The sequence below is a fragment of the Parambassis ranga genome, chromosome 16 (assembly GCF_900634625.1).
Source record: "Parambassis ranga chromosome 16, fParRan2.1, whole genome shotgun sequence".
Taxonomy (NCBI): Eukaryota; Metazoa; Chordata; class Actinopteri; family Ambassidae; genus Parambassis; species Parambassis ranga.
In genome coordinates, this window is record NC_041036.1 from 4,704,602 (window position 1) to 4,725,260 (window position 20,659).

Here is a 20,659-nt window from a genome sequence, read left to right on the forward strand (position 1 = left end):
GAATGCCCCTTTAATGCTATTATAATTTTTCTCTCTCTTGTTTATTTTTAATATTAAACCCCTGAATGAAAACTATTTCTAAGGCTTTTAAAGTCTAACCTTGATGGTGTTCTTGGGACAGAAAGTTCAGCACCAAGACCAAACATCCGTGTGGCTATATTTTAACAGAGGAAACACTGCAGGACACAGGACGTCCTTTGTTTTGTGCAATTAAATTGTAGGGGAGCCCAAATAGATGGCAGAGCAGCAGACGCCTCACAGCTCTGGAATAGCTGCATCTCAGTGGGAGTCCCTCCTACAAGGCATCCAGTATAATTAGCTCTGTCAAAGTAGGTCCCCGAGCAAATGACACGGTGCCCCCCAAACCAGGAGGTGACTGTCACAAGGAAGATCAGGAACTATGTGGTCTTTTGGTTGGTGGGATTATGAGAACTTGACAAAAAGTTCCTGACCATCTTTTACTAGGAACAGCACTGCCTACAATGAGCCTTTATACATACACACACGTATGCTGCCACCGAACAGAACCAAACACCTCCAGAGGACTGGAGAAGCAGGGGGAAAGGAGAAGTGAAGCCTCGGGCATTACGTGGGTCACCACATCACAGGCAGCTGATGCCTGCCTGCCTGTAGGACACACTGGGTCTGGGTGAGTGGGGGTGAGGGTCCCTTAACCATCATTACTGTACTGCTCAGGGACTCACTGAAGCATGGAAAGCTAAACTCAGCTCAGGAGGATTCTTTTTTTTTATGAAACAATTTCCCCTGGAGTTATGCTTAATTCTAGTCAGGAGGTTTTAGGAAATGTTAAATTATGAACTAAATATGGTTTAATGGCTGCAGGTTTGATGAGCTTTCAAGGACAGAAATCTAAGAATGAGACTGCCATCGGTTTATGGACGCATATTTTCTACATGCAGGCATCAGAATGAGCAGCCTAAGAGAGTGAGAGAGGACAGAGAGAGAGAGAGAGAGAGAGAGAGCAGCTAATTACATGCAAGTCAGCAGCAGTGGATTTCCATTCGCGCTCTGTAGCACCTCCAGTGAGATGACAGCAAGTTGGCAAGCCCTGCAGCTGGAGGCTTCTCTCTCTCTCTCTCTCTCTTCTCCATCCCTCCATCCTCCCAGGATTCCCTCTGTTAGATTACACACTTTGATGTTTCAAACTGCCACTTTCCAGAAAAGCCATCCAAGCCATTGTGGGTTTGGGCCGTGACTGCGAACGTGGAGATGCATGGGCTACATATGGGTTTGGATGTTGCTTTGCGGGTGTTTGCACACTGCTGAAAATGCTATGAACTAACCAATGACAGGCTAATCCGCTGCAGTTGCACCTATGCCAGGGCTGAGCACATTAACGCAGCTTCTGGATGTGTTATGCTTATGTGAATCTTTGGGTAAGGAAAGTGGGGATTTTCTGTTTAGATGACTCATGGTGAGTCACCTTGTATGTATAGAACGTGTGGTGTGTAGTTGTGTAAAGAAACTGTAAGGAAACTTTACTACCAGGTCGTGGAACAAAAAGAGAGGAACACTAGAAACATACTATTAAATTAGGACGCAACAAGACACAGCGGCCTCTTTGACCTCTTGATGTCTTGCCAGCCATAGGAGGTACATGATGAGACAGTCAGTCATGTCTGCAGCAAAGAGCAGCCTCTGCACATGCTCAGCCATGACAAGGCTTTGACATGACTGTCAGACTAAGAGTGACTAAAACTGACAATCCCCTTTACCTCAGAGAAAGAGAAATAAGAGGGGGGGAAAAATCACCCAGCTATTGGGGAGGAATGGAAGAAAGGAGTTAGGGGGGAGAGAGAAAGTGAAAGAAGACAGGGAGGGGGAGGGAAGACGGAAAAGGCCTGGATGAATCACACAGCGTGCACAGCAGAGGCTGAGGTAGCCATGTCTTGGAGTACATGAGTCATGTTTATCATGCATGAGCACTAGGCAGGGATTGCACAACTTTCTCTCCATTAGGAAAGCTGCCTGAGTGCAAACATTTACCTGATGATGGAAAACAACAGCTCTAATGCCTCTGGAAAAAAGCTCCCAGTGATAGAGGCACAATGAAGCCACTGCTGAGTGGCACGTGCAGCCGTACACCTGCACCTACAACTCGACATTCATACTGCAATCATATCAGCATCCAGTGTGTGAGAACGTGCAAGCATCCTTTCATTCAAGAAGGAAAACTACAGTAAAATCAACAGGATGTGAAGATTTAAGGCTGCTGCCCTGAGATCACTCTGTCTTTTTATTAGCCAGGCAAAAAAAAAAAGAATTATTAGGACTACATCAGCACAGAGTGTGTTTTTTATAACCAGGTCAGTGTAATATTCTACCATAAAAACAGATTTATGACCCACACAGTTAAAGGTTATAGAGCGATGATGGCGGAAAACACTCTGGTCCACCTTAAAAAACTAAAACCCTACAGTGGACAGCGCCGTGGTGCTGAAACAGCTCCGAGCGACATCTGTACACAAGAGGAGAGGAGGGGGGGGGGGGTGAATGGATGGATGGATGTGGGGGGGGGGGGGGGGGGGGGGGGGTGGAGGTGGTGACGGTGGAGGTGAAGGGAGGGAGGAGGGGGGGGGGGGTCTAGGGAGACTTTAACGTTGAAATCACACACACTCCGCGTGCGCCATCGCCACAAAGGACACCTTAAATGATCTTTCCAGTGTCATATTGTGTAATCTCTGTGACGTTCGTGGGGAAAGGTTAAGCAATTTGGCGTGCATTTTACGTGAAAATGGCGGCCGTCGCTCCTAACCCAGCCCCATTATACAGTGTATAGTAAAGCTACAGCCACAACAAAGTAAGCGGAGGAAGGAGGAGGGGAGGAGAGGGGCAGAGAGGCTATAGAGTGTGTGCCGCATTATAAAGCCATTCTAACCCCTTTGCTGTTTAAAATAAAGTAAGGAGAGGGAGCAGAGATCCAGGTGAGGCAGAGCTGCATCTCACCTTGGCACCAACCGCTATAGTGGTCGACTATCAAAAGCTTGGATGTCAAGAGGCAACATGACCCACCAGTATCAAACTGTAGCCAGTAACAACCCACAAACACGCAGGGGTGATGTGCCCTCCTTACTTTAACATCGACTGTTCCTTCGCTTCCTCCTTCTTCTGTCGATCCATGACACCGAGGATGATCTTCCTCTCCTCCTCGGTGAGGTGGCTGAGGTCCGGCATCTCCGGCATGGCGCCGGCCGCTGAGGGAGCAGCAGCAGCAGCAGCAGCAGCAGGGCCAGGGCCGCCCCGGGTCCCGTGTGGAGCAGACATCTTTTACGCACAGTGGCTAAAAAACGAGAAAGGCACCGTCAAGCAGCAGCAGCAGCATCGTGGCCGATCATCTTTTTCTATTTCATGCCGTTTCTAATTTCAAATGTGGGTTTTGCGGCTTAGCCTACACGGCATGACATATTGGTTAGCAGTATCATGCACACATACTACAACTGTGCTGCAGGAGTAAGCGCCAAAATATTCATTACAGGCTTCATCCTCGGCTGTTAAATGCTCATGATGAGGTTACCGAGTGCGCTGCAGACGACCGAGTGCTGCCTGCAAGCTGGGAATTCGCAATATTCGAGCTGTTGCAGGCTGAAATTTATACACACGAGCATTTCTCAGGGAGAAGATAAGAAATAGATGCGCCCCTTAAAAAGCAACCAGGAGTGAGACCTTCAGGTACTCCAGACACAAGCCTCCATCCATGCCAGGGTTCAAAAATATCAAAATAGCAAAACTCTTGCCTTTTATTTTGCAGTCATGTTAAATCCTGTCTAACCCATCGCTGCCATCCTTTAGAGGGGTTTCACTCGCATGCTGGAATAAAAAAAGATGCCCGGTCCGTCCTCGTTTGTTTTCCCTTGGAGTCCTTAACCCTCCTCCTCTGTCACTCCGGTTAGCTCGCCTTCCTCCACGTTGGTAATTCTTAGAGATTTCTTAAATGCACAAAAATGGATGAAATGAGAGAGTGAGTGAGAGAGAGAGAGAGAGAGAGAGAGGAGGAGAGAGAGTAGAGAGAGGAAGAGGAGGAGGAGGAGGAGGAGGGGGAGAAATCCAGCTAGGAAGAAGAGGCGGAGCGATGGAAACACGTAGAAGAATAAAGCCGAGAGAGGACGCGTTGGATGTTCATTGACAGCAGGCAGATAGCAGCCGCTAAAACACGGAGTGGAAGGAGGGCTGCGTGCAGCCGGAGCAGCGCTGCAAGCAGGGAGAGCATGATGCATATTTCATAACCAGATCATGAGCTCTGTGAAAGAGGAGGGAGGGGATGTGCAGTGGGAGGATAAATACGGAATATGACTTGTGACAATGGCTGGAAGTGCAGGTGTGGAAGGAGTTCCGGTCAGTGCTTTTTTACGCACAGTCAACAAACGGCGCACGCCGGCATTGTTGATGTGAGAAATTCTGCGGTGATTCATGGAAGAAAAGTCACACAAGGCCTGTCAGCTGAGAAAACAGCACTATGGTTAAAGGCTACCGCTTTCATGACAATATTGAACTTTTAAACAACATATTAACATATCCAGGCTCCCATGGTGAAGTAAGCAAAATCTGACATTAACACATTATCCTGTAATAATTCTAAAAAGTTAAGTTGCAGCCTTAAATCTGACTGTGATCAAAATAAACTTACACGCCTGATCTTTGTCATCCATCCTTTATGTTCCAGAGTGACAGAGCATTCTAAACTCAGCTCCAAGTAAATACCTTTAGATCCCAGAGACGGCCTCCTCTGTTGCTCTCTCAGGCTGTAGTGTTTGATAGGATTTGAAGGACAACATTAAGAGGATGGAGCCTCCACCTTTCTAGGGCTCTAAGTAAATTAACACCAGTGTGGTTGATCTCCTGCAACACGTCAAACAACAGGGAGTTTCATTCCTTAATGAACTATTTTTAATTAATATGAACAATGTGTTTTTGCAAAAAGTAAATCAATTACTGCTTAAACCTCAGGATTACTTTTACTGCCCGGAGCGATGGCTAAAAGTAAATGTAAAATTCTCACCATGTTAGGAAAAATTGCTGATATATATTAAATTTGTTATAAGACTTGACAAAGGAATAGCATTATGTGTGTAAATATAAAGAGAGCCATGACAGAAGTCACAACAAGTTAGGGCTGCAACAAAAGAGTATTTTTGATATTCGGATACTCGCCGATTATTTTTGCGATTACTCGAGTACTCGGATCATGCATAAATGTCAGTTTTTCCATAGACACAGCTGCTGCGGTGTCATTGCTTAAGCCCACGACCGCCTCCATGCCCGGCGCCAAAAGTGAGTGAGTGTGTGTGGCTCACCCGTGTCTCGAACCCGGGACCTCTTGCACCCAAAACGCTGATCACCCCGCTACACCACAAGAGAATCATCCCTGATGACATCACCAAACGAGTCATCGAGTACTAAATGAGTTGAGGCATTTTGCCCTTGAATATTACTCGAGTACTCGAGTAAGTGTTGCAGCCCTACAACAAGTAAATCACGTTCACACCTTCAGCCATGGTCAGAGGAACCATCATGGAGCTGAGCTTTATTTAAACTGCTGGATTCTTTTCCAGCACACGTTGTGGAATCATCAATCCATTTTCAGCACTGACCATGAACCATATGGAACAGCAGTGTTTCATCACCTGGAGCAGCAAGTGATGAAATTTTATTTTAACACTGGGTCAAAACAATTCTTTCATTATCAACATAATTATAGGTCTTCTGCTGAAAGGTCCGAGGCTGCCAAAGTGAAATATGACCAACTGATGGCAGAGTGAAAGAGTGTTCACTATTTATTCCCACAAATGACAAATAATCCTGAAGAGAGGTCAGTCTGAATGTGTCCAGTGTAGGTGTGATCTGAGTGTCCACCTCATCACTGAACTGCAGTCTGTAGGTCTTCTGTTCTCCAGCCTGGTTTATTTCACCACAGTGACAACATGCTTCTCCTTTTCTGACACCACGGGGACACTTCCTGGTTTGCTGTGCTTGCGGACGTTCCTCTCCCTGAAAACGCAAAACAACAAAAAAAAAAAATGATTAACTCATTCAGAAGGGAAAGAATGGCAAACAGAACATGAGAGTGCTGACCTAACACCCACGTCACACACTACGCTAATGCATTCTAAAAAAGATTGCATAAAGCAGAGATAGTAAATAATTGACGCTTTACACACATGTGACGCATCATAACATAATAAATCTGTGAAAAAAAGCCACAAACTAAACCTGTGAATCACTGGACAGCAGGGCAAACTGGAACAATCAATTCTCTATACAAACACTAAATGAATATGTAAGGCCGACTGACACCGAGTCACAGGGGGCAGTCCCATCTGTGAGCTTTTCCATCAGCCTGCTGTGACCCATTCCTGGCAAGGGCCCAACTCACATCCAATGGCTAAATAAATAAGATGGCTAAACTTTTATCTGATAAGAAACGGGAGGAAAAACGAATACACACTTTCTACGACGAGCCTCCTTCATGATCCTCAGCTCCTTGCTTTGGTGGAAGACATTCTTGGGTAGATGTCTGTGATGGGAGATGCGCCTGATCTGCGGGTAGTGCTGGAACTTCTCCTTCAGTTTCTGACTGTAGTTGACGGCCTCCCTCTCTCTGGGGGACAGCTGCGGGGGGACAGAGGAGAGTGATTGAGGGACAAAGTGTGGAGGAGAAATGAGACCAGGGTGGCAGCAAAAAACGAGAGGACAGAGTTAGGCACTCTGTTCCTAAACACTGCCAGCTATAGAACCAAAAGATAACCATTATCCCACCGCATGATCTTCATCAGCGTGTTTCTTTAATAGTAACAAAAATGTACAATTCTTGTTCTAAGACTGTTTAACTGTCTGCTGATGAAGGTCGTGGAATCAGAGCCTGCTAAGAAATGGATGTTGCAGTTAAATTACTTTTGTTATGGTGTTAGAATTATGATAAAAATTAAACTAGCTAACAGGTCAGGAGATAATTATACTGGAACTTGGCTTCTGTTACAACTACACTAAAAACACTAACACTAAAGACAAATTGAATGCTGAGCTTAGGGCTGCTACTTTTGAACAGCCATTGTCAGACTTTATGCTATGCTAAACTACATGCAGGCAATACTCTCTTATTTACAGCAATGAGCGTATGTGCATGTGCAGGAAACATGTCCATACAGTTGCTCCTGATTTAGATTTAATACAGTGTTGTCTGAATGAGACCCTCCTCCCTACAGCCACAGGCTCAGGATGACCAATGGATGCTACTTTGAGGAACCTTCCCTACAGATGAGTCTGGGACCTTGTTAACCTGATGTTATATTTAACCCTTGGCACTCATTTAGCAGGTTTGGTTGACTTGACAGAGGTGTGATGTGAGGTGTTCTTTAACTAGTTTCCATGTATTTAGCTGGGATTACTGTGAGTTTGAATAAAAAAATGCAAAGTAAGATAAGTTAGTCAAACTTCAAACACGGCTTATAGTGAAGTCAGTTACTGTACTACTGTCTTACATCCTAAAATGTTGGACAGTACAGTAAGCGGTCTGCTCATTCAAAACTTATCGATGTCTGTGAAGACACCAGCTCAACAACATCCCTTCCTGTCCGTCTTACTCATAAAAACTCCCAGCTAGCTGCTGCGGTCTTGGCCCGGGGGAGGCTCACTATGGAGGCTTTTATTCTAATTAAAAGCAATGATTTGTTTCAGATTCAATTTGTTGGAGAAGAGTTGTTAGATGCTGATCTTGTTGCACTAAATTAATTCAGCTGGATACACACATGCATGATTTTACAAGGCATAAAAATCCTGTTGGTTAAAGGGGATATCCATGACTTATTTTTCTGTCTTGATAAGTTTCCAAATTTTGTAAAAAACAAAGCTGAAAAGCCAGTGATAAGTCTGTGTCTCTACAGAACTATTGAAAATCAATAGAAAGTTATCGAGTGCAAATGTGTTAGGTTGTGACCATAGAGGGTCTGACTTAAACTGGAGTCAAAGGCTGCTGTGTGCAAAGTGTTTTAAAAAGAGAGAGATGTGCAGCAGCTGATAGAGAAGTCCCAATCAGTCCAGCATGATGCCTTCAGACACAGACAAAGCCTTGATTCAGCATTTCAGCATTTCCTGATAATTAAAGACCCTCTCAGTACAACTTGATTGTTAATGCTTCATTATGTTCCGAGTGGCCCCGCTTTAAGTGATTGGCCGATTTAAACTGCTGATAAGAGCAGCACTTGTCTGATCTCTTTAAGTGCAAAGCTTGCGAATAAATCTTCTCTTACACAGTGACAGTAAAACAAGTGCCAAAAGCGGGCCAATTTTCCACTCTGAGGCTGCATTAAGAGAATAAGCAAGGGTGAATCCGATTAGGAATGAAAGATGGCTGCTGGAGATGGCGCACAAGATTCCGCTGATCTTTATTATCACTGGGATTTCAGCATTTTATAGAGCTTTAGTAGACAGTTGAGTATAACATAATATCCATGACGTGCCATTACCTTTTATATTATGTGAATACAAAGCCAGTGTTGCTCACTGACAAAGATATTAAAAGTCAGTTTTGATGCGTTTACATTTTTTCCTTGGCAATTTGTCAAAGTGCACAACAGGTGTCCGTTTTCTGGACTTCCCCCTGCAACACCTGTGCCAATTGGTACATTGTACTTATTGAGAGTGATTCTACCCTAAGTCAGCATCCATCAGGGCGTTTGGCAACAGCAGTGCCGTAGCTCCCTGGCATAGTCACTCACACTTACAGTGCTGAGGTGGGCATAGAGCCACGGCTGTGCCAAAGCATGCAGCTAACTCATAAAACAAGATCAGGCAATAAACTGGAGGGGGATACAATATGTTTGACAGCAATGGAAATACAGCCGTTGATCCCTACTCAGATATTATGATGAGGAATTACCCGAAACAATGCCAATCAGAAGCAACATCAATCACAAAAGTAGGTTTAAGACCAGGCAGCACTCACCACTCCAAGTTTCTCGGCTGCATTCGCTTTCCACAGTCGGATGTTCATCTCGTCAGACCCGCTCAGGATGTACTTGTTGTCTGCTGACCATTTAATGCAGATAACATGCTGCATGCGCTTGGTGTGGTAGACCTCCCTAAATATTAGAAAAAAAAAAGTTTTGGCAGAGAAACAGATTGGATGGGGTTCAAGGTGACAATTAATATTTCAGCTGTGTCTCGATTCATGGACTGCATTCCTCAAAGGCACGGACTGATTGTGTCCCAGCAGCACTACAAGGCTGCCCCATGTCATTACTCCTTCAGTGCAACCGATCCACAGGTTCAATCTATCCCAAGATTCATTGCACAGAAGACTCAGCAAACATAAATACAGCTGTTGATTAGTACACTTAATGCACCTAAATCAACTGCAGCTGGTGCCACACTTTATGACTTGTAAGAGCTGATGAAACGAGCAAATCGCTGTGTATTATAGGCCAGAAAGTCCATTTTATAACAAAGCTGGTTCATCCTTGAAGACAGTTATACCTGAACTAAGACGCAGCTTAGGAGCTGTTAGGAAACCTCGCTACAATATCTAAGGTTAAAAAACATTTGTAGTCAGGTTAAAAACATCTGGCACAGACAGACAATGAGAAACAGTACAAACAGCCGGAGTTCTGCTAAGACATTACTCACTAAGATTTATAATTACCACTGCCAATGCCCCTAGAACACAATTTTTTTTTTATTAAAAAAAGATTGAAATGACCATTCCTTCCTAAAAGGTTTGTCTGTTTAAACATGACTGAAATGCATTAAGGTACATTACAAGCTGTCTGGACAGGTGTTGCAAACTTTGTCTTTTTGTCAGATACCACACATGTGACTTGTTTATAATTACCTGTACTGGCTTTAAGGACACACTATTATTTTTGGAGTCAGGTTTATTAATAACATCTGTGCTTAGCTTGCTGTCACAAGCCAAAATCTGAGCCAACTGTTACTCAAGCTCATATATGTTGCATTATGAGCAGCCCTGGACACCATCTGGCTATCAGTTACTGTACCACAACTGTGGCTATTTGTTCTGGAGCTTTACAAGTGTACAAACATAACAGCATGTGCCACTGTGTCACATAGCAACAAAACAAAGGCTGTTTTTATGTGGTTGATAAGGCCAAATAACACAAACAGACACAGATGCATATTAGCTTTTCCAATGAGCAGCAACAGTATGACCTACTGTAGAAGCAGGTAAAGGACAAATGTTTGGGCCACAGTGAGCATAGCATGGAAAATACATGGGTGTTATGTTGCTACATCATTATGTTGGTTATTTTACACTTTGTTGTTTAGCACTTTTTTTAAAGTACTATATTTACATACTATTATATATGATATACACCTCAATCAACAACAGCTATGATTATATATATAAACAAATCTCACATATTCACATACAATCACCTGTAATATTCTTACTGGTGCTACTGACCTGCTGTGTCCACTATCCTTGGCAAAGATGCGGATAGTTTTGTCAAAACTGGCGGACACAAACTCTTTCCCAGTAGGAGAGTAGTCAACATCGAGCACTGCAGACACGTGGTCCATGTGCACCAAGACGGGCTTCTCCAGGAACCTCATATCGTACGTGTAGAGGCTGGTGATACACACAGAAGCTAAACTTAACCCCTTGATTGACACCAAGATAATCCACGTATAATAATAATATATAATAATATACATTGTGGTCCAACAATGAAATATTGCATTAAACAAAAACTGGTTATTTAGCTTCTAGACAGAGACAACCATAGAAATGAAATGGAGATTCTATCACTCACTTGTAGTCCTCATTTGCACATGTAAAGTAATAAGCTTCCATTGGGTTCCAACATAATGTGTTACTCCTCATTGTCATGATAACCTGAGGAAGAGGAAGAAAATGAATATATATGTACTTTTCTTGCAAAGAAAAAGGAAGAGAAGGACCAACTGTATGGTGGACACTACCTTTTTAAGAGGTGCAGATTCTCTCATGTCATAAAGCACTATACTTCTGTCAGAGGCACAGCTTCCCAGAAGTTCAGTCTGCAGAACAAGAAGTGTCAAGCTATCAGCAGGATGTCAGCTTCAAAGACGTTTATTTAGTTTGTTCAGTATAATAAGCAGGACGTGGAAATCTGGCAGATAGGACACATGACGTCTCACCTCTACAGGATTAAAGCGGACAGAGCTGAAGCTGTCTACACCCCAGGTAAAAGAACGAATTGGGGTGCTCCTCTGCTCATCCCAGATGTCCACCTGCTGGCCACATGTTGCAAACACACCCTCCTTTTGGTGATGGTCTATTCCTGTGTACACAGTCTACAAGGAAAGATTTGTAACATTGTCATAATGTGATACATTAAAAACAAATGATATGAGCTATTGAAAAAAAAGGCAAGGGCATACTTTGCCAAGGATAGTGTTAAGTGGCTCCTCCCCCTCTCCATAACTTGGTGCTTCCATCTTCCACTGTTTGATTGTCTTGTCATCACCGACCTGTTGGCATCAGCATACAAAGACAGAAAGCAGACACTCTGTTACATGTCTATTAATTAAAAAGTCTTAGTAAAAAGTCTGGAAAACTTGGATGTTGAAAAAAACAAACAAACACTTACCGTAAAAAAGGAGGTTCCACAGTAGCGCACAACCATTCCCCGCACAAAACCCTCATGTGCTTGGAGTGTGCGAACACATTCATGTTTGGACAGATTCCACAGTTTCACCTGAAATTCAAATAAACAGAAAAAAAAATCTGTCATTATCAAAGAAAATCTAGGTAATGTATTTGTACACCAGCAGACAGTTACCGTACCTCTCCATCACAGGAGCCTGACAGCAGGGTGGACAGGCTCTTTGTGTGCTTGGCCATGCAGTTCACCCCATCTCTGTGACCATCCAGGGAAGCCAGGAAAGGCTTGGCAAAAACCCGCTCCAGCTTTGTGGCATTCAGAGCCCGTGTGTACTCTCTGCACACCTCAAATGGGTGAAGGGAAGGGTCATAGTTCCTGGGGACTAACAAATAACAGCAGCCGCTCTTTAATGAGCTGGTACAACACATTGAGTCTATGACAACAACTAAGAATGACGTCCAGTGTGCCATGGAAATCTTCACAAAAATGTTGACGTTTAATATGTTTTGTATACTTTGCTATTATACTATATATATACTATTATTGTAGGAATCCATGGCATGTTTATTGTACCTTTGCTGTACCTTGAAAGAGCTAATAAAAATGTAATGGAAAATGCGTCTAATCTAATGTTTTCATTTATGTATACGTTCACATATATCAACAGTTTCCCCAGAAATGAATACATTGACTGTTCTGTGGTCATAAATGCATGAATATGTAAAGATGAGATGTACATTAAAGGATAATCCGACTGTGCAGTTATAGTTTAAGTTGCTGTTGTTTGTTGAGGAAAAACTGGCTAACATTAGCTAGCAAACTGTGTGTAGCTAGCTAGCGTTTACATTTTTTCCACTTACCACGCTGAATATCTAGTTTGGTCTCCCGGACATAATCATCCGGGTTTCTTGAGAGGACCTTAACTTTCATTTGCAGAGTAAAAAATGGACGCACACTTCGAAAAAAATAACAATTTCACCAAGATAAATATTAGCAACTACTAACTACACCAGCCATGTGTTAAGGAAGAAGGTGTCCGCGTTGCATTGTGGGATGTCCAGTCCTCCGGTTGCGTCACCATTCAAGTTACAAACTTTGTAAGCAGAACACCGGAAACACAGTCAAAGGTGTCTACTATTGCTGCAGTCCAGGATAATATTCAGATGTTTCGGTGGGCCTCAAACAACAAACACATATACTCTTACAACCTCATGTAAAGTTTATATAGTTACTCAGCAATAAAGCGCGTTTTTTGTTTGTCGATGTATATTATTTTGAAAGTCATAACCGGAAGTACTGCTTACATCAACAACTTGACGCTTCCTGAATACCAGCAGCAAGGTCGAGCAGTGCTACTTTGACAGCAAACTAGCATCGCATGTCAAAAACGCATGGTACGGTTGCTAACATGCTTTAAAAATGAGGAAGCCGTGCCTGTGGTGTACCATATTTAATGTCTACAGCGGTTTTATCGAGTTGTCTTTCCAGTTTTACAGAAAAAGTTCTTTAAAAAAATAGCATTATAACAAACGTAGTGCAGTGCTGCTGTTAACACAACTAGCTAACTTAGTTACCTGTTTAACATGAGCTCCGCTCCGGATCACGGTGGCGTTACAGAGGCACGACTGTCCAGCAAACCGGTGTCCGCCGTCTCACTGGCCGGACAAATGCAGCAGGTGTTCAACCATGTGAAGATAGAAAACCTGGTAGCGGGACTTAGCGGAGGAGTGGTGTCAACACTGTTGCTTCACCCACTGGACCTTGTTAAAATCAGGTTTGCAGGTACAGTAAACCTACACTTTAAATGTAATGTAAACACATTATGAACGCACTGCTCCTCTTTTATTTGAATGACATTACTGAAATGGTTTTTTTGTTTTTTTAATGAAGTAAGTGATGGACTGGATGTAAGGCCCAAGTACAGTGGCATATTCCACTGCATGAAGTGTGTGTGGCAGCAGGAGGGAGTGAGAGGACTCTACCAAGGAGTGACACCCAATGTTTGGGGTGCTGGTGCATCTTGGGGTCTCTACTTCTTCTTGTAGGTAACAACCTGCAACTAACTCAGTTGGAACTGGTTCATGATGTTTTCTTTTCATAACAGTGGCATTATAAATGTAAGATGTCTGGTTTTTTTGCCTTACAACAGCTACAATGCAATCAAAGGCTACACGAAGGAAGGCCGTCAGACTGAACTGAGTGCAGGAGAACACCTGGTGTCTGCAGCTGAAGCAGGTTAGTCCCATATGTGTTTGAACACTGCTGTCCATGCACTCAATCTGAACATAGTCAATAACAACAGCTGGATAATACTGCTTTGAGCTGGTTGAAAATAAGGTTCGTTCATCACAGCTCATGTTAACATCACTGCTGCAATATGTTGATGTTGCAGAAGTGTTTACAACTAACCAGAGGTATAAGTTATTACTATACTACCAATCCTTGTAGATTATTGGATCACAGACAGTATTTAGTTTGATTGCCATTGCTAGGCAATCATCCTCTTTGTTTTTCTTTTTATTCTTCCGTACATTATTTGGCGCAGTGTATCTTCAGCATACATTGACCAATTTCAGCCATTCAACTATCAAAATGTTCATTTCACAGAGGACATTCCGGGTTAAGTTTTTTTCAAAAAATTATAGTTTTTCAAATATTAGGCAATTTCCATGTCACTTTTAACATGGGAGTCTATGAGAGAGCCCTTCAACGAGGGTCATTTTCCAAATGTATCTCCTCCTAAAGGTTCAAGCTAAAGATTTCAAGCTACAGACTCCAATTTAGTCTTGAAACTCTCATTAGATGCTGCTCTATCAAACTTGTATTCAGAATTCCGAATCGTTTCCGCACGCCAGGCGGAAACTGGCAACAAAACTTAAAAACAGACACAGCTACAGACACATTTTTGCACACAAGTATGTTTTAGAGCTACTTTGCTTAACTTAAGGTTTACATTTTGGGTTGTAGGCATATAAACGGACTGTGTGCAACTTAAAAAGTCATGTGTTTCTAATAAAATACCCGCTGCATGTACTTATGTACATGTACTGTATGTGTATAAGACCGTTCTTGGCACATGTTCTGAGCCTCATTCTAATAACATCCCACTCGTTTTCACTTAGGCATTCTAACACTCACCATAACCAATCCTATCTGGGTGACCAAGACCCGGCTAGTGCTGCAGTACAATGCTGACCAAACCAGTAAGCAGTACAAGGGTATGGTGGATGCTTTGGTTAAGATCTACCGCCATGAGGGACTGCCTGGACTGTACAAGGTATGACATCAGTGTATTATTTTAACCGCAATGTTCTCTTGATGTTAAAAGTTTGACCACTAGAGGGCACCACATGCCTTTATTTACTCTAGTAAACCAATACATACTAATGATAGTGTTGTCAGATTCTCAGGTTGCGGGTGAAGTGTATTTTTCTGGTGTTTCTGTCACTAATAATTGTGTAGACATTCAAGTGAATCAGAAAAGAATTACTTACAGAATATGTATTGAAAAGGGTTATGTTCCAGGCCTGTTTGGCACATCTCACGGAGCGCTGCAGTTCATGGCCTACGAAGAGCTGAAGAGAGACTACAACAAATACAAGAAAGTTCCTTCAGATTCAATGCTGGTGAGTCATTAACCCTGAGCCACAGACAGGCTGGAAGCAGCCTGTTTAATGAAACTCGGGCCTTTTGGTGTAATAAGACTGAGGCCACAGTTGATAACAAGTGACTCATCGGTTTTCCTACACTACACTGCTCACTTCTCTCACCCTCTGTCTGTGTAAACAGAACCCGTTGGAATATATTACAATGGCGGCATTATCTAAAATATTTGCTGTAGCCACAACGTATCCATATCAGGTGGTGCGAGCTCGCCTGCAGGACCAGCACAATACATACAATGGCGTTATTGATGTCATCAGTCGGACGTGGAGGTATGATAATGACATGATCACCGCCCTGGTCTCCATGCTGACGTCCTGATGCTTATGATTGTTTTGCTATTTTATTCTGCAGGAACGAAGGCAGCATTGGTTTCTACAAAGGCATCGTCCCTAACTTGATACGAGTCACTCCCGCCTGCTGCATCACGTTTGTGGTTTATGAGAATGTGTCTCGCTTTCTTCTGGGGCAAAATAAATGAGGACTAAAAGCAAGCATGGCACGGAAAGACTGTGAGGTCGTGTTTACCAGCTGAGTGACATATGGAAGTAGAGAGAGGAGCATGTTCAACTAACACAGAACTCTTGAGATGTTCTCACTGAAAGTGAATAAAAAATGCTGTGTCTTCTGTTTCATGAAGGACATGCTGCTGCTGTTACGATAGCTTTTTATATGCGGATGTGTACTGTAAGTTTTGGCCTTATTTTTAAGGCCCTGTTCACACTGGAGAAAGTCAATCCAGCTAGAGTGGGATTAAATCTGCATAGCCTTTAAGATGGATATGTTCAGACCTATTTTCAAATCTGGCTATCACACACACGTGTCCACTCTCAATCCAGCTTAACCCGGCTTCTTGTCCTCCAAACCACTAGGTGGCGCCTCACAATATACAGAGTCCGTTCAGGCTATGGTAGGTGTCGCTCGTTCTTTTAGGCTTTTTGGTTCAAAAAGTAGTTTATTCCTTTGTAGTCCTGTCAAGTTGTTATAGTCCGGTGGTTGTTTACACACGGCTTTTGTACGCGACCCGGACACTGTCTATCCGGATTCGCGATGTTCAGACTCAGAAGAAAACTATCCGGATATATCCAGATATGGCCCGAATCCCAGTATAGCCGGATTGATTTCCCCAGTGTGAATGGGGTCTTTAGTCTTTTAATTATCAGTACTGATGTTTACATTGTTTATTGGCAGCAGAAAGGGAGACTGAAACTATAAAAAAACCTAAAAAACCTAATTACTACTTTAAATCCACGATGTTCTCAGGTTGCATGTGCGATATTAATGTCTGCTTTTAAATTATTACAGTAACAATGAAACGGCTCTAAACACATTTCACACCTCTCCCTAAGTTCATTATTTGTTCTCTTGAAATTGTAATTGCATTGCTTTGTAACATTTTGTTATAAAACACAGACTGTGCTTCAGCTACACTGCGTCATGCGTGATGTATGTGTGTACTTGGTGGCTGTAGAAGTATTGTTTAAGTTCTTTAAAAAAAACTTTATTAAACAGTAAACAAACAGGTCACATGATAGTTTAAACATTGTAAACTGTATTCTGACACACCCACAAGCAGAAAACGCTACAGTACAAGGTTTATTTCTAGCAGACAGGACACAGTGTTTTGTTTATTGGCCTGTAGCTAGTATAGTATTTGAACAAAAACAAAAACATTCAAGTTACCATCAGTGATGTTGTGACGCCTCAGCCAGTCATACCTGATTATTTAAAGATGGCCAGATAACATACTGTTACACTATAAAAAGACCGGTGCCTCCCTTTGGTAGGACTTTTTTCTTCTTCTTTATTTAGGCAGTTCCTCAATGATAATTCTAGATACAGAATTCCACCCTGTAGACGCGTCGCCTCGTGGATAGTCAGCGCAGGTCCCCACCCACACCGCCACATCCACCAGGCCTGCTTTGACGCCCTCACACAGCCCTTCAACTATAGAGAGAGGAGAGAAACAGGAGAGGATGGTGAAAATTAATTTCAGGGAACACCCATAATGAGAGCTGAGGCAGAACTGTTTTCTGACACAGTGGTGAACTTCATAAAAAAGTTGTTTAAACTCAGAGAAACAAGAGTCTCCATAGCAAATGAAGGTTAGCCTGACAATCTAAAACAAAGTGAGAAGTAGTGACTTCCTCCATCATACTGGATGTTACTGCTTGGAGTTGTACCTGAGGACGTTCTGTGGATGTTGATGGTTGAGTTGAACTCGGGACTTCCTTGGTCTAAGTAAATGATGGACTCTATGGGCAGTGGCCCGGTGCACTCGGCTCCATTGAAGGTGAAGTACCACCTCTGGCAGCATGCGCTCTTACACTTGAGTCTGAGAGAGCCGCTGAAGAGGACTCTGAGGGCACTGTCTGAGCGCAGCTTGGTGAACGTGCAGTCCTGAAACACATCACGGAATATGTGTGTGCAGCTGTGTAACATTTCTGTCAGCGATGGAATATCCTCTGTGAGACACTTACGGCTACTTTACCCAGGTCGATCCCATAATTCAGAGAGTTCCAGGCGCACTGCTTGTAGTTGGGCTTCCAGGGCTCCTCGAAAATCTCACTGATGCATTCTCCTTTCTCACCTTTGAGCCCATCACGGCCTGGGATGCCTGGCGTCCCTGGAATGCCATTGGCCCCTGGGTTACCATCTCTGCCAGGGTTGCCTGAAGGTCCCTGCATGCAGCTTCCATACTGGAAAAACAGAGGGGAAAGGAAGTAGTGTTGCAAGTGCATATAATTTAGAACAACACCAACAACATCTATTGTTTCTAAACTTCCTATTTCATTTAGTCTTCCAGTCTTCTGGGGCTGCATGCACCACAGACACCGAAAACTCCACTCAAGACACTGCCACAGTGCATCTCATTTACAAGTCTCATAAACAAATACGCTGCCATGGGGCTGAAACAAGTGTAGAAACAGATGTGACCCAAACCAAAGCGAAGCAGCACAACCAGCCACCATGAAAGCCAGTGAATGACAGAGATTGTGTTAATGAGGAACCGAAGGTTTGACGAGGGCTTAAATTAGTAGGCGTCTGGACACACATCTCTCTGTGATTCATTGTCCTGCTGAATCTGCAGCTATGTTTAAACAGATGCAGCGTCTTACTCTAAAGCTGACTCAAACACACACACAGACGGGGGGGAGCCTGCCAAAAACCTACCACACATACAGAGACAGACACAATGAAGATGTTGTGAGGTTTGCATAATACGTGCTGTAAAAAGAGATGTTTGACCAGCAGATTGCAGCATTTGTTGTTTTTTTAGTCTGACATTTGTACGTCATTCTTTTAGCCAGGACGACAGACGGAAACTGACACGTAGAATAGAAGAGCGCCCTTAAGTAAACAGGGATGCCAAAAGCATTTTGTTGGTTTTTGTTGGGTCATTGCTGCCCTTTTGCTCAGCGTGCAGCTGTGGAGCAGTTACAGGGAGAGGCACGTGGCCAAAAGGCATTAAGGCGAGGAGAGGAGAACAAAGAGCTTTTACTACAGTTTCAACATCCTGACTTCAGTCCCTGGGGTAAAGTCAAAAAAATGTATTTCAGATGAGGTGAATCTTCGTAAAAAAAAAAAAGAGGAGTGAATTACAGTCTTCTGATATCAGATGCTGTGAAACAGATGGTCTGGAGTCTGTTTTAGCCATCAATGGGATAATGGCAGAGAAACCTGGACATGTGAGAAGTGACATCATCTCTATAGGAAACTGGGATGTGATGAGACAGGAAAAAAAAACCCACATGCACTTCTGAGGCGTAGCTATAGGTGGCAAATTGCAACTGCATGGAGCTTGGTTTAAACTCAGCAAAGGAAAACTTTGAGCATTTTATTAAGGGTTGGATTTTTTGGAGAGCTTTGAAAGCTGGCTAATGAATGGAACCTCTGTCCACTTATCCACACAGCTGACTTTTATATTAGCTTCCAGTCTGCTGTTTCTATGACGCTGCTGCTGCTGCTGCTTGCCTGCCTGCATGAATTACACTCCAGCCCTGCTGAATATTAGTAGTGCACAGTGCATTACTGTAACTGGAAGCATAAAGGCTGCATTTGGACCCCAAACTGCCGAGGAATGGTAGCATTTCATGCATTAGCCAACACCGAAGCAAAGCCTGAAGCTTTCCTGAAGCATGCGGGGGGTGAAGACACGGTGCTTTGAGTGTTTTCAGATTTAAAGGAGTTTAAAGGATTTATTTATGATTACCATGTTGTTCAAATAAGCAGCTCTTCCTTCTCCAGAGTGTCTAGTGCAGTTGGGCTTTTCTGCATCATTTCCAGTGCACTAGATACAGATGGTAACATGAGATGCTATTTATTATAATGCTTCTACTGTGGTCACACTTAAGAAGACTTCTGGGAAGTCCCTGGGGAGGTGGGTGAGGGTCAGGGTGGTCCACAGGGTTACAGCCAAAAAAAATAAACATTAGTTTCACTTTCATTTGATTCCCAAGAGATGAAAGAGTGAGTCCACTTTATTCCTTCACTGCCCAGTCCTGTCTAACTCTGCTCCAACCAGCCTGAAAATGTCCATTAAGTTCTTTTTCCTCGACTTTATTTTTTTTTTAAAGATAGATAACAAATGCAGACAGTCAGGATGAGCCAGACCCCAACTTCCTGTTTGGACTTTTTTTAAATGTCCATTCAGTCTGCTGGAGAGCAGCCAAACCAAGGACAATAGAGAACGGAACAAAAGCCATATGACTGCAATTTGGTCCAGGTAATTTTGGGGACTATTTTCCCAAATTAGTGGCTACACACTTACATGCGGATGAATCAGCAAATAACTTTTTTTTTCTTTTGGGGAAATCAGTCCTTTTTAACAGTACAAAGCATTGCGCAAGAAAAAGTAATCCCTGCATATGCAAAATAATCAATCAATGTTTATTAACGTGCATTAAAAATACAACAAAGCGCGCGGATTGATAATAAGGTCAATGAGTGCGATCATTATTTAAAAAAAAAAACTTTTCACAGATCATTTGTCGCGCATCTTATCATAAATCATGATTTGCGGCTGCCTCTGCTCCCTCTTACCTTATCAGCGTCAGGATCCTTTCGGTATCCTCTGCTTCTCACCTTTTCCACGCCATAAAGAGGCAAAACCAGGCAAACAAGCAGCAGCAGCAGCAGCAGGCGGCCAACGAGAGGAGACATCATAGGACAGACAGCGGACCGCTGTGTGCTCTCTGAGAGGTTCGAGGCGACAGTTTGACTCCAGCTCCTGCCAGTTTCAGGCCAGAGGAGGGCAGGACCAGAAGGAAGGAGCCAGTCAGCCCCCAGAAACCTTCTCTGCAAGGAAAACATCCCTGAGACATCCACACAGGCGGACCGTGTCCATGTGTGAAGACATACATATGTGTATATGG

The 20,659-nt window shown here is 43.2% G+C and overlaps 4 protein-coding genes across 6 annotated transcripts in view; 1 reads left to right on the top strand and 3 right to left on the bottom strand.

Moving 5' to 3' along the window:
- The window catches only part of rims2a (regulating synaptic membrane exocytosis 2a), a 115,229-nt gene extending 111,944 nt beyond the window's left edge, over nt 1–3,285 (bottom strand). Inside the window, exon 1 of the mRNA XM_028424593.1 lies at nt 3,095–3,285. Within this exon, the coding sequence (XP_028280394.1) occupies nt 3,095–3,285 (191 nt within the window). The remainder of the gene's footprint in view (nt 1–3,094) is intronic.
- A 2,230-nt stretch (nt 3,286–5,515) lies between these two features.
- On the bottom strand, nt 5,516–12,677 carry dcaf13 (ddb1 and cul4 associated factor 13). The gene is made up of 11 exons (XM_028426503.1): nt 12,482–12,677; nt 11,804–12,003; nt 11,607–11,714; nt 11,398–11,487; nt 11,155–11,310; nt 10,957–11,034; nt 10,788–10,870; nt 10,439–10,603; nt 8,960–9,095; nt 6,464–6,627; nt 5,516–6,006 (listed from the first exon to the last, which is right to left on the bottom strand). Exons 1-11 carry the CDS (start codon nt 12,549–12,551, stop codon nt 5,919–5,921), a joined length of 1,338 nt encoding a protein of 445 aa, XP_028282304.1. The 5' UTR covers nt 12,552–12,677; the 3' UTR covers nt 5,516–5,918.
- A 280-nt stretch (nt 12,678–12,957) lies between these two features.
- On the top strand, nt 12,958–16,712 carry LOC114448588 (mitochondrial folate transporter/carrier-like). The gene is made up of 7 exons (XM_028425622.1): nt 12,958–13,403; nt 13,512–13,662; nt 13,771–13,856; nt 14,744–14,898; nt 15,134–15,247; nt 15,411–15,556; nt 15,639–16,712. The coding sequence occupies exons 1-7, from the start codon at nt 13,205–13,207 to the stop codon at nt 15,763–15,765; spliced, it is 978 nt and encodes a 325-aa protein (XP_028281423.1). The 5' UTR covers nt 12,958–13,204; the 3' UTR covers nt 15,766–16,712.
- A 60-nt stretch (nt 16,713–16,772) lies between these two features.
- On the bottom strand, nt 16,773–20,530 carry LOC114448844 (collagen triple helix repeat-containing protein 1-like). Of its 3 annotated transcripts, none has more exons than XM_028426049.1 (5): nt 20,370–20,530; nt 19,498–19,575; nt 17,765–17,983; nt 17,468–17,684; nt 16,773–17,231 (listed from the first exon to the last, which is right to left on the bottom strand). In XM_028426049.1, exons 1-5 carry the CDS (start codon nt 20,448–20,450, stop codon nt 17,089–17,091), a joined length of 738 nt encoding a protein of 245 aa, XP_028281850.1. In that variant the 5' UTR covers nt 20,451–20,530; the 3' UTR covers nt 16,773–17,088. The 3 variants fall into 3 exon arrangements, with proteins under 3 accessions (XP_028281850.1, XP_028281849.1, XP_028281851.1); XM_028426048.1 differs by having other exon boundaries at nt 20,328–20,530; XM_028426050.1 differs by lacking the exon at nt 19,498–19,575 and having other exon boundaries at nt 20,328–20,530.
- Between the last annotated feature and the right edge of the window lie 129 nt (nt 20,531–20,659).